This window comes from Nyctereutes procyonoides, unplaced genomic scaffold, assembly GCF_905146905.1.
Source record: "Nyctereutes procyonoides isolate TBG_1078 unplaced genomic scaffold, NYPRO_anot_genome, whole genome shotgun sequence".
NCBI classification, from domain to species: domain Eukaryota; kingdom Metazoa; phylum Chordata; class Mammalia; order Carnivora; family Canidae; genus Nyctereutes; species Nyctereutes procyonoides.
Genome location: NW_026575131.1, coordinates 44,914,042 through 44,931,148, shown reverse-complemented (window position 1 = coordinate 44,931,148; position 17,107 = coordinate 44,914,042). Strand labels below are relative to the sequence as shown.

The 17,107-nt window shown below is 55.2% G+C and overlaps 1 protein-coding gene across 1 annotated transcript; it reads right to left on the bottom strand.

Annotated features, from left to right (window-relative positions):
- Window positions 1–1,106: 1,106 nt before the first annotated feature.
- On the bottom strand, window positions 1,107–13,261 carry PDE4C (phosphodiesterase 4C). The gene is made up of 15 exons (XM_055342642.1): window positions 13,101–13,261; window positions 9,925–10,116; window positions 9,333–9,369; window positions 9,169–9,242; window positions 8,842–8,894; window positions 8,374–8,486; window positions 8,201–8,294; window positions 7,483–7,646; window positions 7,185–7,283; window positions 6,639–6,803; window positions 6,445–6,544; window positions 5,674–5,828; window positions 4,188–4,310; window positions 3,748–3,930; window positions 1,107–3,220 (listed from the first exon to the last, which is right to left on the bottom strand). The coding sequence occupies exons 1-15, from the start codon at window positions 13,244–13,246 to the stop codon at window positions 2,834–2,836; spliced, it is 2,085 nt and encodes a 694-aa protein (XP_055198617.1). The 5' UTR covers window positions 13,247–13,261; the 3' UTR covers window positions 1,107–2,833.
- Between the last annotated feature and the right edge of the window lie 3,846 nt (window positions 13,262–17,107).

Below are 17,107 nucleotides of genomic sequence, written 5' to 3'. Positions count from 1 at the left end.
TGAAGGAGAAAAAGCTGGCCAGATTGAGAGGTGAGGGAACAATGCTCCAGAAAGGGGGGACAATGAGTGCAAAGGCCCTGAGGCTGGAATTCACTAAACAAGCTCAAAGGACAGCCTCTTTCCAGCTCTGTGAAGGAGATGGGCCCAACAACTTTTGTTTCCTTAACAGAAAGGGCAGAATGAGGCCCCAAGTGTCACCCTAGGAGTTTGCAAGGGCTGAAAGTTCCAAAGGACCCTGAAGACCTTCTCCAATCCTCCTCGGCAGGTGTAGAGTGGGCCACAAAGGCTAAAACTGTGCCCCTTAGTAAGGACCCTAAACAGGAGAAAGTGGGGGACCTGGAACATACAAGTGACTTCACTCACCCCTCTCTGGACCTCAGTTTCTACATCTGTGGAATGAGAGGAGAAAGGCAAAGTTAACATGCACTTCAAGCAGGCAGCTCAGTTCCTGGCTCAGGACACAATCTTCTCAAATGTTACCTGTTGCAATTATGTGATCCTCATAAATAGCCCATTTTACCCATGAAACCATAAAACCTCAGAGAGGTTAAGAGACATGAAGTAGTCAATATCCATCTCTAGGGGATACTAAGGATAGTGTGGTGGACCTGGCCCAGACTTACGGGGTTTGGGGTGTAGAGAGGGTGGCGGACATGTATCAGAATGCCCAAGAACTTCTACCAGTGCCAGCCTGGGGTGGGGGTGTGGGAGTCAGGGAAGACTTTGCAGGGGAAGAGATGCTGAGCTGAGACACAATGGGTGAGGATGAGGATGGAGGAGGAGCAATCCAGGTGGTGGGCACAGTGTGTGCAATGGCCCTGAGGTGGGGCCATAGCTTGGAGTAAGGAAAGCCAGATGAGTAGTGGAGTGCACTCACTAAGAGGGAAATGGAGAGATGTCTGTGGCCCAAACTGAAGGGGAGGTGGAGAAAAAAACAGAGAAGGTGAAATGCTAAAGGCAGATGATCTACAGGGAGGTTATAGCAAAATTTTATTCCCTTTTGTATCACTTTGCAGTATTTCCAAATTCTCCACATAAAACACATATTACTTGTAAGTAATGGAGGAAGGAGAAAAAATATACATAAAAATCCCCTAAATCTCTGCTTTTCATTTATTTATTTTTTAAGATTTTTTGTTTGTTTGTTTTGAGAGAGAGGAGGGGGAGGAGGGGCAAAGGGACAAGGAGAAAGAGAATCTCAAGCAGACTCCACACTGAGGCTGAGCCTGACTGGGGGCTCCATCCCAGGACCCTGAGATCATGACCTGAACCAAAATCAAGAGTAGATGCTTAGCCCATGGAGCCACCCGGGCGCCCGTAAATCTCTGCCTTTTAAACGTCTGGAAGGAAAGGCACCAAGTTTGTGACCCAGACGAATTTTAATTCTCCTTCTGTGGAATTTGATTGTTACTTGTGATGATCATGAATTACCAGTGGAATGGAATTCTCAATGGAATTATTCAGGAATGAAGCCAGCTGTTCTTGAAGCCAGAGGCCTCTGGATGACTTGTGTCCTGTTATAATTCTTCAGAGGCGGGGGCGCGGGAGACTGAGGCTTCTGGAGGCTGGAATAAAACCTAATACTTAAGCAGAGACGCCTCTTTTGCAGCCAGCGAGACAGGCCCCTTCAGCAAGAGCTCCACCAGGCCAGGAGCCTGAGAAACAGTCGGGAAGTCAAGGAGAATCCTGGGGTTCACCCCGCCTCCATCCGCCAGGGGGCGCCGCTGGCCAACCTCCTGCTCCCAGGGGCATAGCCTGGAGCAGGCAACAGGACCTATTTGCATCTCAGTTTCCCCATCCCTGAGGTGGGCACGGTATCAATTTTCGGTAATAGGGTTTATTTAACCCCAGAGACATGTTCAATGCCCTCACATTTCTAAGATATTTCAGAAAGGTCACCCTCCAACCAAAGTTGACCCAAGTACTAGGATCAGGCCGTAGAGGAGACACTGAGGCCCAGAAGGGGCTAGAACTGGAAAGAAAGCCTCAGAGCCTCCTTCCCCCTATCGGGAGCCTTAGAAACAGATGAGGGGAGAGGCAAGAATGCTGTGCTTTTGTTGTTGGTCTGTAAGAGGGAGAAAGTGGGGGTGGGACCCAGCAGGGGGGTCCTGGGGCTAAGGAGAACAGAACCCAGAGACCCCAAGACTGAAACTACAGTGACTTAAAGCAGCAAGTGCACAGGAGGCCACAAGCTAAGTCAGTCTTCAGAAACAGGCGCCGACACAGTGTCTTTCCTGCCTCTTACTGCTCCTCACTGCAGCTCCTGAGTCAGAATTGGGTCTGGACGTTTTGATGCTAAAAATTCTCCCATTAGAGTTTCCCTTCTCTTGCATGGAGCTGCCTGGCAGATGAAGGAGAGGCACCTGCGGGGGGGGCATGTCTCCTGGGGGCTGACTCGCTACCCCCTTGTGTGGGGCTACCCTAGAAGCACACAACAGGTACGAGCCTGGCACATAGTGAGTGCCCAATAAATATGTGATCAAGAGTGAAAGAATAAAAATAAAGTGATGGATGTGCCTCCAGGATGAGCACTGGAGAAGGCGGGCAAGGGGTCTGGGAGACATCTTCTTTCCATACCAGGGGTGGAAACCCAGGAGGGAGATCCCAAGGGCACTGGAAGAGGCTGCTCCCAGCCCGGCCCCTTGGAGAGCTCTCCTGGCAAAGCCCAGGGTCAAACTGGGCCCTGGCCAAGTGCCTCCAATTTGACCCCACAGTCTGCCTATAACTAAAAGCTTGATTGTCTCCCTCAATGAGGAGGAAGGGGGTGGGGGGAGGCAAGGCAAGGGCCACCGGAACCTCCTTCTGGAAGACCCAACCCACTCACTGAAAGCCATTAGGTGCCAAAGGGCTCAGCCATTACATTGGCCTCATGGTCCACACAGGGCTTGTCCCCAGTCCTCTGGTTGTCCAGGAGTGGGGCCCCAGGGTCCGGGCTGGCTTCAGGGACCAGGAGCTCAGTGTCAGGTGACTCCGAGACCTCTGTGTCCAAAGCTCCTTCCTCCTCCTCCTCTTCTTCCGCCTCCTCCAGGGTCAGCTCAAAGTGGAACCTGTCAGGGCTGTCCTGCTGGGGGCTGGTGAGATCCACAGGACTGCGGGGAATCTTGCTCTGGTACCACTCACGGTTGTCCTCCAGCGTGTCCAGCAGGTCCTGGGCATCTGGGTGTACCAGATCAGCCCATGTCTCCCACAGTGGGTGTGCAATGTAGTCAATGAAACCCACCTGTGGGTTGATATGGGGGTGGGGGTGGGGATGTAGCTACGCAGTGAGTCACCATGGAACCTAGACCTAGTCCAGCCTCCAGGCCTTTGTCCAGCTTTCTCCCTCTGTCTGGAATGCCATTTCCAGACTCCTACTCAACCTTCAAAACCCTTTTCAAACACCCCTTTCTCTAGGGAACCTCCCCTGCCCCTTCTGGAGTCCTACAACCACTAAGTCTTTCCCTCTACTCCAGCCTTGACCCCTCAGGGCTGGATGTATGTGTCCCCCAGACTGGGAGCCCCTCCAGGGTGCCCCATGTCACCCAAAACAGACATTTCCAAACTCCGCGAGTGCAGATCCCTCTCTGCAGCCCAGAGAGAACGTGTCCCAGGCCTGACTCCACACAGCCCAGTGCAGACCTCACCCGTAGGCCCCTCCCTGTCACTGGCCCACTGTGGTCAAGCCAGGACTCCTGGGCTCAGCTCACCCACTGTTTCCCTTCCCTCCCCTCAGGGTCTGCTGGTGGCTCAGCCCAGGGGCCCTCTGACCTGGGACTTCTCCACCGAGGCGGTGTGCTTATCGCACATGGGGCTGATATCCAGGCCTGATTCACGCTCCCGGTCACCCTGCTGGAAGAACTCGGCCATGATGCGGTCTGTCCACCGGCGGTACAGCTCCAGCGGCTTGGTGGGGTTGCTGAGGTCCGCACAGTGCACCAGGTTCTGCAAGACCTGGGGAGACGAAGGTTCAGGAGGGCTCTGGCCGGGCCACCCTCAGGCCTGGTATCCCCCCATAAGAGGCTGGTGCCATGAACACACCCATCTTATAGGTGGGGAAACTGAGGCTGGGAAAGACTGGCTAAGGCATAGGCGTGTTGTGACTCTAGGTGCCTCCATTTCTACAAGTTTGGTGCACAGTCGATGCTTCATAAATAAAGCTAAATGAGAGCTGTGGACACCAGGGCCCCAGGGCCCGCCCAGCCACACACCTGGATGCGGTCGGAGTAGTTGTCCAACAGCAGGACTCCAAGGCTAGTCACCTTCTTGGTCTCCACCATGGTTTTGAGGTCGGCCAGGAGGTTCATGTGTTTGGACATGTCTGTGGCCAGTACCTGGGGGCAGACAAGGGAGGATGACAAGTATGAAGGACTGCACCTGCTCCACCCCTCATTCCCCAACTCCCACACCCACTCTGACTCCCAGCCCTTGAGCCTCAGATTCCTCATCTATAAAACGGCGGGATGTAACAAGATTCACTGCAAACCCAGTTTGCAAGAGGAGCTGAGTCAAGGGTCCCTTCTCCAAGGTTGTTGGGTTTACAAGGAGGAACATAGAGGAGCAAGTGAGTGCAGTAGCAGTGGAAGGTGGGGAGTGCAGTGGGTCTCAGGGAGGAATGGGGAATTTATCCAGAGAGCCATGGGAGCTTCAGGGGGATCTCAAACCAGGAAGGACCCGCCTTGATGCTCATGTGGCCAAAAGGGCTCTTTTCAGCCATTTAGAAGGAGGTTCAACTCTGAGCACAGCTGTTTAAAAGTTAACTGAAAAAAAAAAAAAAACTTCAACTGAACTGGACCCAGCTAACCCAGGGGTGATCCGTATGTAATGCATGGGCTTCTCTGAGAATCAGATAAAAATCTCAAAAACTCTCCCCAAATTTTCCATCTTCCTGAAATGATCCGCCCACTGGGGGTACCTGTTGCCCAAGGCCCCAGCTCCACCCCATCAAACTTTTAATACCTCTTCAGTCAGAGCCTTGGTTTCTCTGAGCTGTCCTCACATGCTGTTCCCTCTGCTGAGAACACTCCTCCCCGGCTCATGGCCCTCCACACCCTGCAAGCCCCACCAGCTTTAGTGTTCCCTCCAGGGGAAGCCCTCCTCAACCTTGAGTATCCCACCTCACCCCACAGCTCTCTCTCCAGGTCTCACAACGTGGCTCCACCTATGGGTCCATCTGCCTCACAGACTGTGAGTATGATAAAGGCCAGAACTCTATTGGTCATTGGCACAGGGCAAGCACACAATAGGTGTCCAATAAATGCTTGTTAAATTAATGAATAAGGGCCACCTGGCTGGTTCAGTTGGCAGAACACGTGACTCTTGATCTCAATGTCGTGAGTTCAAGCCCCACGCTGGGCATGGAGCCTACTTAAGATGATAATAAATTAATGATAATGATATGATAAATTAATAAATAATAATAGATTAATGAATTGAGGCACAAGACTTACTGTTGTCTTCCAGTCTGAAAAATATCAAATAGACAGACTTATGGCTCAGAAAAAAACTGTACCTGAAACCTCAGAAACTCAGTGTGTGATGTGCAGCCAGCACCTAATTCGCCCGACCAGGGCTTGGATGGTCATTACCCCATTTTAAGAGGAGGAAGCTCAGGTTCAGAGTGGAGACATGGCCAGGTCCAACTGAAACCCCAGCCAGGCCAAGATCACCCCATCCCATTCCTAGCTGTGGCCTCACCATGTCGATGACCATCCTGCGCAGACTCTGCCGCTGCTTGGCACTGAGGTTCTGGAAGATGTCGCAGTTCTCTGCCTGCAGCAGCTTGAAGCCCACGGCCAGGTGGTGGTTCTCCAGCACAGAGGCATCATTGTACATTAGTGCAAGCTCTGAGTCTGCAGGGGAGGCAGAGAGCCCCAAGACCTGTCCCCTGGCCCACTTCACCCAAAAGCAGGTTTCGCAAGCCCTTGGCAAAATCCTACTCATCCATGGAGGCCCCAACTCTAATGCCTCCTACTCCAGGAAGCCTTCTAGAATTCTCTCTTTCCCCTTAGTCATGCCCTGACTGCACGGCTGGGGGCATCTGTGTTTGGCTCTGCCTCCTTGAGACTGGGGACTTCTCGAGGACTTGGCATGACAGGAGAGTTGGTTGACTGAACAACTGAGTCATCATTTTATTGGACTTTGGGATCATCGAGTAAGAAGGCTCCACTCTTATCCCCAGCTCTCCAAGGATGTACACAAAAGGCACCACATAATTATTTGACTGAGCTCTTCAGAAACCTCAGAGAACCCTGAACTTTAAAATCTTTGTGGCTCCAGGTGAGTTCTGCCACATGTGTTATTTTCTCATCTACTGAGCACCTACTGTGTACCTGGAACTGCTCTGAGCACCTAAGGGAGGGACTGTCCCAGCCATTTCACAAACAGGGAAGCTAGGCTCAGAGCAGGAATGGGTGGGCCTGAGGTCACATGACTGACAGGTGGAGGCCAGCCCTGTCTCTGACTCACTGGTGTTGATGAGAAACTGGTTGGAGACCCCAGGATGGTCCACATCATGGATGGCACTTGCAAAGACGGCAGCCAGGACTTCTAGGTCTGTGAAAACGGCCTGAGCAGGTGTAGGAGGTGTAGGAGGTCAGGGGTGGGTTCTCTGCACCTTGCACCCCCCCTTCCCGGGGCTGCCCCTAGCCTCAGGGTAGTACCTCGAGGGCAGGTGTGGCCAGCAGCACATGCGTGGACTGAGCTACATCAGCGGCGTGTAGGCTGTTGTGGTAGGCCACATCCGCATGATAGTGACTCTCCAACATCAGAAGGTAGGTGGCAAGTGTGTCTTCTGGGATCTGAAATGTCTTGAGCAGGTCCCGTTCCTGGTCCATCACAGGCCTCCAGTCAAGGCCTTGGCTCTGGGCAGCAGCACACACTGTTCCCATTCTTCTGTCCCTCTAAACTCCCTTGGTCATCGTCCTTCCCCTCTGGTCTATCCCTGACATCCCAAGACAGGGGGTATCTTCCTCCAGTTGTTCCCTCCAAGACTGGGTCTTTTCCGGGCTGGACTCAGGGCTGAGGCTTGTTGGCAATGAATTTTTTAACCCAGTGAACTCCTATTCATCCTTCCATATGCAGCTCAAAGTATGCCATTCAGGGGTATCAGGGAGGATTTGAAAATGAGTGTCCCCTGAGGTCTTGGGGTTGGAAGATGTGAAGGAAAGAAACCCCAGTGGTATCAGAAACCAAAGGTAGGGAGGTACCTGAAAGATGCTGAATATGATGGTTGTGAGGGGCCGGTTCCCACTTAGCTCTGCCACCTTGAACACATCAAGGCCCCACTTGTTGGTGTCTTCCAGTTCCTAGAATGTGAAGAACTAGGGCTTAACTCCAGCTCAGGTTCCTCAGACCCTGGATCCTTGACACCCCCAACCAGGCCCCAGGTCCTACACTAAGCCCCACCTGCCCAGTATACAAGTGGGCAGACCGAGGTCCAAGACAGGGCATCCAAACAGAGCCAGGACTCAGACTCAAGTCTTGGGATTCCAGCTGGGGACCCACCTTGGCCAGCTGCCCCTCCTGGTCAGTCTGGACCCCAAAGCGTGGGACGGTGGCTGCAGAGAGGCTGGCACTGTGGGGGAGCCCACGCAGGCCGCTGATCTGGGACATGGGCCTTGGGGTCTCCGTGGGGGTCACCCTGGGCAACTCCATCTCAGTCTGCTGGTCTGTAGACGGAGCAGGGTGGGGCTCAGGCAAACTGATTCAGACCTGCTGGGGTCATCCTGCCTAGCTTCAGGTCCTGGACCTTGCCAAGCCTCAGGATCAACCTATTTCCTTTTTACCTGGATCAAAGTAAGCTTGGAGTAAAGTCCCTATCTGGCCTGTAGCTACCCTTCTTCTCTGTTCATGGCTGAGAACAGAGAACATCTCAGTGACCCCTTCTTTTTGACATTGCCTTTGGGCACCTGGGGTTCAGTAATTTTCCCCAAACAGCCAAATGTCCTTTCCATGTCCCAAGCTGGAGACCTAGCTGTCTCCATGTTCACTCCATGTATCCCTTGGAAAACTTCTACTCATCCTTCAAAACCCTAGCTTTAATGTCCTTCTCCTCCCCAAAGTTCCCTCTGTTCATCTCTTTGGTCCAGCTCTGACCCATCGGGTCAGAGGTATCCGTGTCTGGCTATCTTCCCCAGATTGAGGTCTGTAATTAAAATCTCTCTTTTTCTTCCTTCTTCCTACCTCTATGATGTTGCCCAAGCAGTGACCCACCACAGCTCACCCAGGAAGGTTTGGGAGATGTACTCAGACACCTGGTTCCCAGACCGGCTGGTTTCAGACAGCTGAGTTAACTCCCGGTTCAGCATCCGCTTGAACTGCAAGGGAAAGTGAGGGCAGTGATGATGGGGCACTGTGGGCAGAGGCAAATGATCTCGGCTATCTGGTCCTCCTCACCTTGTTAGAGGCCATTTCCCCCACTGAGTGCCGTGTCTGCAGTGTCTCCAGCTGATCCAGACACCAGTCCAGCTCGTCCAGTGTCTCCAAAGCCAGCTTCTGCCCAGTGTCCTCTGGGGGCCGAGCTGGTCAGGGGCCTGCCTCAACCCCCCTGGGGGACCCTGTGCCCCTCGTGCCTCTATCTCTGCATCTGGGCCCTGGAGCCCTTCCCAATAAGGCCATTAAGGACCCCAGGATCTGAGTGATAGATCTGTCCCCAGGTAGCTGTGTGACCATGAGCAGGTCTCTGCCCTCCCTGGGCCTCGGCCTCCCTATCTGTGATATGGGCGTGGAAGACTCCATCCCCAAGGGTGTTTTGGGGATTACAGTTAGCAAAGCCTAGGGACTCGTGGGCAGAGTAGGTCACCATGGAGAGGAAGTTCACAGCTGTCCAGCAGTGGGAGGAGGGAGTAGGAGCAGGCATATTACCTGTAGGTGGAGGGGGCTGACTGCCAAATAGGGGGTTCTCCACCGATGCCTGCCTGCGGTACAGATGGCCTCCCTCACTCATACCGCCCCACCAAGTCTTCCAGGCCCCGCCTCCATCCAGCGCCCCCACCCCTTGCCCGCAGGTTGTTGGCCGCATTCTCTCCGGTCCAGCCCTGCCTCAGCCTCGCCCGCCTTGTCAGGCCCCGCCCCCGGGCCTAGCCCCGCCCCCGCCAGTCCTGCCCTCTCCCGCAGGCCCCGCCCCATGCCTGCGCTTGTCGGCCCCGCCTCTCTCCGCCAGGCCCCGCCCCCGCCCCGCCCTCCGCGTACTTGGCTGCCCCGCGGCCTTGCAGGTGCGCCAGGGCTGCGACATTGCTCCGAATGGTCCTCAAACTGGCTAGGACCTGTGGGAAGGGGCGTGATCGGCGTTGGAAAGCGGAGCTCGGCTCCGCCTGCTGGGCTCACGGGAGGAGGGGCAAAGGATGGGCACCCACCTGGGCGAAGGGCGTCACAATCATGTCTTCTCCGTGTCTGCCGGGAGATGGACATCAGGAAGGGCGGCCAGGAGAAGCCCTCACGCTGGTTCCCATCTTCCAGCTTTTACCCATTCGATGTCCTCAGCTGAGCGCGTCCTCCCCCCATGACTCCTCCTTTGGGTGCCCTGGTCCCTGACCTCCCCTCACCTGACTCTTCTCTGAAAGCCACCACAGCTCCTCTGATCCATCCCCATCTCACAAATCGGATACCAGGGGTGGCAGAAGCCTTAACAGAGGCAGGGTGGAAATTACTTTATTTCTCTTTTCATTGTGGCTACCAGGGCTATCCTAACTCTAGGTGTTTGTGCGGTTGCTGCTAATCGCCCTTAATGTTTCCCGATAGCCACCCAATCCCAGACTAAACTCAAGTACAGAGAATTACCGGATATCATTCTCAGCATGCTCCACCCCATAAGTAAGCTGTCTGGCAAACACCTACTTAAACCTCAAAGCCCAGCTCAAATGACCACTTGAAGGAGGTGTGCTGACTGGAGGAATTAAGGAAGGGGGGAGGAACAGGGAGGTGTCATCCCACCAGCCTTGGACTCACAGATCGCTAGCCACAGAGGAGTTCCGAGACATGGCCTTGGGCGAGAGTTCGTAGTCGCTGTCAGAGCGGTACAGGAAGGATTCTCGCCTCTGGCTGTGCTGAGCAGAAGCCTGGATAACCCGGCCAAGGCCAGGCCCAGCCTGAGGGTCCAGGGTGCTCCTTCCGCATGAGAGTCCATTTTCCAGGTCAAAGCTGAAGGTAGATTAGGCTTGGTCAGAGACGAAGGTCCTGGCATGTGATGCCTGGCTGTGGCCCACACCTGTTGTGTCACATTCTCCCAGGGGCCTCAGTGGGTTGGGCAGAAGTCGGTTCCAGTTTGTCCACATGCCCCATAGTCGCACCCCTACTCTGGGACCCCATGCTCCTCATCCCTCTGTCTCCATGTTCATACCCCGGAGCCCTTACCACTGGGATCAGTCTGGACTCTAGGACATGAGTTTCAGATCTGTCCCCAAGTGGCTGTGGGACCATGGGTAGGTTTCGGCCTTTCTCTGGATATCATCCACCTGTTCTCTAACATGCGTGTGGTATATGCCTTCCCTTTTAGGGAGTTACAACAGAGCATGTGCGGACTGCTGCTGTGTGCCCGTACTACTAAGGAGTAAACTAAGGTCTGTGTTGCATGGTGAGTTCACTGGCACTAGAAATGACTTCCTGGGCTTTCCTTTCTAGAGGGGGCCTGGGTCCAGCTTAGATGTGTTCCAAGTCTCCCCCAGTCAGCTTTGGTCATGATCTGAATCACCTGTCCTCTTCCCCAGCTCCCAGGCTCGATGTTCATTCTATATGGCCCTGCCCCAATCTTGTCGACCATGTTCCCAGCTCATTTGGCCTTGTCCTCAGTTTCCCCTCTTCTGTTTCATTTTAGGCCCAAACGCTTTGCCTGTTCTCTTCCACCTCTGGGCCTTTGCACAGGCTGTGCCCTCCGCCCACAGCACCATTCTCCCCCCAGTGTCCCTTGTTCCGATAATCCCCAATACCTCCTCAGGCCACACCTGGCCTGGATAAGGGGGACTACACCCCTATCCCTTGGGATTACTGATGAGAGAAAAAGTGGGAGGGGTGGAGGAAATAGAAGTTCTGGAGAGGAGTTAGAGAGAGAGGAGTTAGCAACTTGGGAGAGGGGAGTCATGGGCTTTTGAGAAGGGGATAGGAGAGGAGAAGCCAGGACAACACGGGGGGGGGGCGGGCGGGGGGGACATCCAAGACACAGGGCTCCTGGCCAAGGGCCAGGGTCCACCTGGTCCCCTGGCAAGTGACCCCAGCCCAGCCCACGGGCCAGGATCAGCACCTGCCAGAAGACTCTGAGCAGGGGTTTCGGCTTAGACTGCGGTGAGGGTGGGGCTTCAACAACATTCTGTCCAGTTCAGCTGGATTCGGTCCGGCTCGGTCAGGTACAGCCAGGTTTGACTTGAATTGGGTCTGATCGCACAGGTTTGGGCCTGCCCCAGGTAAGTTCAGTCGCGTGAACTGGCTAAGATCCGGCTACGGCCGACCGCTTTCAGGCAGAGTCGGATGCGCACCAGCGCGTTCGCCTAAATCCAGCAGCGCTACGTTTCCGAGCAAGTCCCAGTGGCCCTCGGCCCGAGTCGGGCAAATTCGGCCCAGTCCGGCCTCACTCGGGTAAATTCGGACATATTCGGCTACGTCCGGCCGCCCTCGGCCTTTTCGAATTCGGCGCTTCTAAGAGAATCCCCAGACAGCTGGGGTGTCCAAGCTCCGGCTTCATGACGTCACCATGAGGGGCGGGGCTTATTAACCCTACCCTGCCCGGGCCGGGGTTCCCAGGCAGGCAAGAGACGCTTAGGAGAGCTTGCGGCCGCGGAGACCCAAACCTGCCCTCGGAGGGGGAGCCCTGGGAGTGGCGACCCCCTGCCCCCTTTACCCCTCCCCAAAGGTTCTGGAAGAGCAAGCGTATGGATCACAAGGAAATTGAGGCCAGAAGAGGCAACAAGGTGCTGGATTCGAATCTAAATAATGGGTGCAGAGGGTTAAGGGCTGGGCGGGGATTTTTGCGCCGCGCAAAAAAGCTGTTTTTCTTTCTGCTCTAAACTTAGCCGGGAGCGGTGGGGTCAGTCTGTGGTTCCATGACGCGAGAGGCGCGGGGCGAGGTCGCCTGGACTGTGAGACCCGTGAGTCTGTCCATCGTTTAGATAAGTAAACTGAGGCAAGGGGGCCTCAGAGGTACCCACCCACCCTCCTCCAGCCCCACCTTCTGGGACCGAGGGCTCTCCCTCCACGCCCCTGAGCTCTCTCCGGAACCCTCCGCAGGGACCCCTCTGCGCAGGGGTCTGGTGCCCTGGCGGCGCTCTCCCGTACCTGGGACACCCCGCCCCTCCCGGACTGAAAGGGTGCCACCAAGGACCACAGTCACGACTGCCTCCACCCTGCCAGCTGCCACTGACTGTGTGACCTTGATGAAGGGACCTTCAGTCCTTGAGCCGGCAGGTGCCAAATTATCAAGTGAGTGCTAATGTGGCAGCAATCTAGCGCAAGGTGCCAAACACATTCGCCGTCCCCGAGCCCCACGAGATCACAGCTTCCTGAGGGGTCTGAATTCGAACCCAGATCGCTGGATGGACTCTTTGTAGGACGCAACCGAATGGGACTGCGAGGAACCGGCGCTCGGCCAACGCGGGTCCGCTTTCTGCGTGGGACACACAACTCGCCCCCTTACTCTGCGAACACCCTGCCTCGAAGGCCCACGTCAAATCGGGTCTTCCCCTGTACAAACCGAAGGCTGTTTGCCCCCTCTCCGCCCCCCCCCCCCCAGCCATCCCATTGCTGGCTCTGGGACTGACTGGGGAGCGAGATCAAGGGGAGGAGTCACTTCCTCCTCCCCTCACTCCCAGGGCGTTCGGCCCGCCTGCCCCCGACAGGCTAGGGTCAGGAGGAGACGTGAGCCTCAGCCCGTCCTGCTCTGGGCCACACGGCTGCAGAGGGACAGACGCTGGTCCCCCGGGCATTATACAGGCAGCGGGTGAAGGGAGACAGAGATGGAGAAGGACGGAGCCTCCAAGTAGAGAGGGCAGGGGGAGAGAGGTACCGAGAAAGAGAGGGAGGAGCAGAGCGTCCCTACCCTGATCCCCGACCCGGCTCCCCCTATCCCTGACTTTGCCCGTCCCACCTCCAGCCTAGCGGTTCTGGTGACCCCCGCCAGGCCGTCGGCCTCGCCTCACCACAGCGGATGGGCCACAGTGAAGCGCCGCTGCAGGCGGATGCTCTGGTTCACCAGGAGTTTCCTGAAGAGCCCGGGGGAGCCGCGCGGGGAGCCCCGAGGGGAGCTGGGCCCAGGGGCCGGGGCGGGCGCGGGGGGTCCCTGCATCGCCAAGACCGCAGGGAGGCTGAACCCAGCGCCGGCTGCGCGGGACCTTTTCTGGACAGCCGCGGGGGCGGGGCCCGGCGGGGAGGGGGCAGAGGGCTCCAGGGCTCCGCCTCGCCGCTCGACCTCTCCTTGATGCCCCACGGGACAAATGGGGAAACTGAGGCACTGAGCTGACCGCGACTCTCTGCTCCCTCCCTTTGGGGGTGGCCCCTTGGGCCCCAGAACCCTGACCTCAGCCATTTCCCTTTGTCAACATGTCAACATGTCCCCAATTAGGGCAGCTTTGGGTTGACAACTTGGCTGAAAAAGAGTGAAATGCGGAAGCCAGAAAGGGAAGTGTCCTCGGTTGTGAGCGGGTCACCAAAGCATGGAGTTTGCTGAGGGGCTGCCCAGATCCCACACAGTGTTTCCAATACCCCTCTGCCCATTTTCCATATGGAGAAAATGAGGCCTGAAGCCATCAGTGGCTGCCCAGAAACTACAAACCCTTCACCCTTTGCCGGGTGGGTAGACTGAGGCTTGGAGAAACATAGTAACGGGTACATGGCTTTGCTGCAAGCCAGTGGGGTTCGAACCCAGCTCCCCCTCTCCTAGTCCCCCTCCACAAAGTCCCCACATGACCCCCACCCGCTCTGACATTCCCCAGGCCCTGTCTCTGGATCCTTTCCCCTCTCTTGTTGTCTCTACTGGACAAACATCCGCACTCCACTCCCGCCAGGTCTTCCGTCTGTGAAGCATCAGCTGCCTCTCCCCTGCCCCAGAAAGGACCAGGGGCCTGGAAAGGGAGATTCTGGGGGTTGTCAGGGGTATGTAGCAGGTGCATTATCCTCTGAATGCTGGTGCTAGGATGGCGGTGCCCTGTTCCACAGAAAGGGAAACCAAGTCTCAGGGTGACAGACTTGGAGGCAGGACCTTGAGTACCCATGGGTGAGGCAGAGGCAGCTGAGGCCCAGGGAGGCTGGGCCTCCCAGCTGAGGCCACACAGAAGCTCTAAATCACACTGTGTCCCTGCTGTGGGATGACACCCCCTCCCCTGCCTTTGTCCCAGGAGACTACATGCATTTTGGGGGTCCCTAGGCAAATGGCATCTACATTTCTGACACTCCTAGGGGAATGTGATGTACAAAGGGGGCAATTAGAGCTTCCATGGGGGAACCTCAGGTGCCACAGGGAGGAGACTCTGACTCTCTTCTGACTCCCAACCATCTTATTGTCCCCATTGTACAGATGAGAAAACAGAGGCTCAGAGAAGGGGCACTCTGGGGCCCAGGAGTGCAGAGAGTCTCAAGGACCTGGCTGGGAACTCCCTCCTGCCCTCGTGGCCCTGCAACCGGACACCTGGTGGGAACCAGACTTGTTGTCCCAAAGTCAAAAATACCATCTGTAGTTGCTGTGGCTGGACCTAATTATAGCCAGTCCCCAGGGGGTAGAGGCTGCCAGGATCAGCTGGGTGGAGGCACTGGGGACAGGGTCAGAGAGCTCTGATACCACCTCAGCCGCATGGGAGGGGCCTGTAAGAGTCCTGGGTCCCCAAGGAGAAACTGAGGCACGGAGGGATTCAGTCCCTCCCCAGAAGTCACAGACATGCAATGGAAAGCTAAGAGTGCATCAATACAAACTGCTTCCTACTTGCCTGGAGCTGGGCCAAGGGTGGCGCACGTAAAAGTCATTTGATTTTCAGAGCAACTCTGCAAAGTGAGGACTATCAGGCTCATTTTGTGGATGGGGAAATTGAGGCACAGGGAGGTGGTGTTCACTTGCTCAGGGTCACGCAGCCCTGAGCGGCAGAGCCAGGGTCATTTGGCCCTAGGCTGCAGGGCTCCCTAGCCTGTGCCCTCTCCCACTTAATGCTTAACTGACTCCATCCCCTCTGAAGTCCCAGAGGCTACTCTGACATTAATTTTTATCAAGAGTTTTAATAGTTTAGTGGTTTGAAACATTAATAGATTCAACTTTAAATATTTTATTAACACTTTTAACAGCAATGCTCTATTAATAGCTTTTTGGATGGGGAAAATGAGCCACAGAGCCAAGACTCAGCATTTGAAGCCTGGTCTGTTTGACTCTGGGAGGTCCCAACCTAGCTGGGTAAGGAACTAAGGATGAAAGAAGGGTGGACATGAGGACCCCTGTCCTGACTTTGTCCTGTGTCCTGCATGACCTGAGGAAGTGCCCAGAACTCCAGTGCCCTTATATCACTGTCTTGAATTCCCCCTTTGAAGCTGTTCTTTCCTTGGCAGACACTTTTCTCCTCTACCACCAGGTGGCACCGGTGGGATGGGAGGCAGGTGCTGTTATGCCCATTTTACAGACAAGTAAACTGAGGTCTGGAGCGGAGCTATGACTTGCCCAAGTCTCCATGGAGAATCTAGACAAAGAGAGGAGAGTAGGGGCTAAGTGAAGTGTATAGATGCTCACATGGGTCAGATCTCACCGTCCTCTGCTCCAGACCCTCCCATGGCTCCCTATTGCCTTTCCAACTTAAGCTATACCTCTCTGAAGGCCTTGTGTGGTCTGACCCTTTTGAGGTCTGAGCCTCTCTACCCCCCTCCTCTTGGCTCACTCTGCTCCAGCCTCATCTCCCTCCTTACTTTTCCTTGAACCAGCCAGATTCACTCCCACTGCATGCCCTTGCCCAGATGCTCTTCTTCTGCTGACTTTTCATGCTGCAGGTCACAGCTGGAGCATGACCTCTCCAAGAAGCCCTCCCTGACTAGCCCTCCCTTCTCTCATGGGTACAATTTCACATTTCCTTGTCATGATTACTTGATCTGGATCTGCCTTACCCACTAGGCCCTCAAAGGGAGGACCTGCCTTTGCTCACAGCTGTGCCCTCAGTGTCTGGCACTCAGTAGGTGCTCAATAAATACTTGGAAATAAAGAGAAAGTCTCCTCCTTCCACCCTTCAGCCACAGTAATCTGTGTTCAGCTCTTCATATACCCGATCCTCCTGAGTCTGAGGCTCTGCACATTCTGTTCATTCTGCTTGGCATGTCCTTCCTTTCAGTTTCTCTGGCTAAATTTTATTCAACCTCCAATTTAAGCTTAGATGCCACCTCTTTCAAGCTATTCTTTCTCAGAAAGCCTCCTCTGGGCTCCCCTGGCACCCCGACCTCTCCCCATCACAACACAGATCACCCTGTACTATCTCCATCTGGTGTAACTGTCTGCACTATCAGCCTGTCCGCACCTGCTTGCCCATTGCTGTGTCTCCAGTACAGGACCTGTACAGCACACAGTAGGTGCTTAATAAATACTTGCAGAACAAGATTCTAGGATCCTCCCAGACCACATGATCTGCGTGGGGCAGTGGGGAAGACAGCCAGATCTGGGAACCAGGCTCCTAAACAGAAAGTTTAAGACAAAAATGTAGAAAGTACGGATTCATGTTTGCATCTCTGTCAACATTGAGGTCAGAGAAGCACTGCCACTTTTTCGGGACCACACAGTAGGTTGTCCTTAAACCCAGCTTCCCCAAGGGCTGAGTCCCTCCCCACATGCGCACATGTATGCACACTCACAGGAACACAATCTCCTGCCTTCCAGAGCCACTTGGGGTCTCCCCCCCAAGACAGGCGCAAACCCGTCTGTTTGTTCTTTCTTGAAGATGGAAAATCATGAGTCACTGGGAGTGGGGGAAGGAGGAGCTGAGGGATGTGGATGTTGGTGGGGGCAAGGGGCCTACTGGGTCACCTGGGAATAGCTCCAAACCCTCTGGGCCATGGGGCCCATCTGCCACAGATATATCCCAGAGCTGCTGGAGGACCAGGCTGAGAACGTTAGGCCAGGCTTGTTGATTAAGTAAGAAGTCAGTGGCCCCAGGAGGTCCATGGCCCAAGGTGGGAGAAAATGAAAACCAAG

What these genes read in the sequence shown, in the direction of transcription:
- PDE4C (XM_055342642.1), bottom strand. Translation starts at nt 13,246, where the DNA reads ATGCAGGGACCCCCCGCGCCCGCCCCGGCCCCTGGGCCCAGCTCCCCT. An exon ending in TCAGCCCCCTCCACCTACAG is followed by an intron (nt 8,487 to 8,841) that starts GTAATATGCCTG and finishes CTCGGCCCCCAG; the next exon opens with AGGACACTGGGCAGAAGCTG. An exon ending in CATCTCCCAAACCTTCCTGG is followed by an intron (nt 7,647 to 8,200) that starts GTGAGCTGTGGT and finishes CTCCGTCTACAG; the next exon opens with ACCAGCAGACTGAGATGGAG.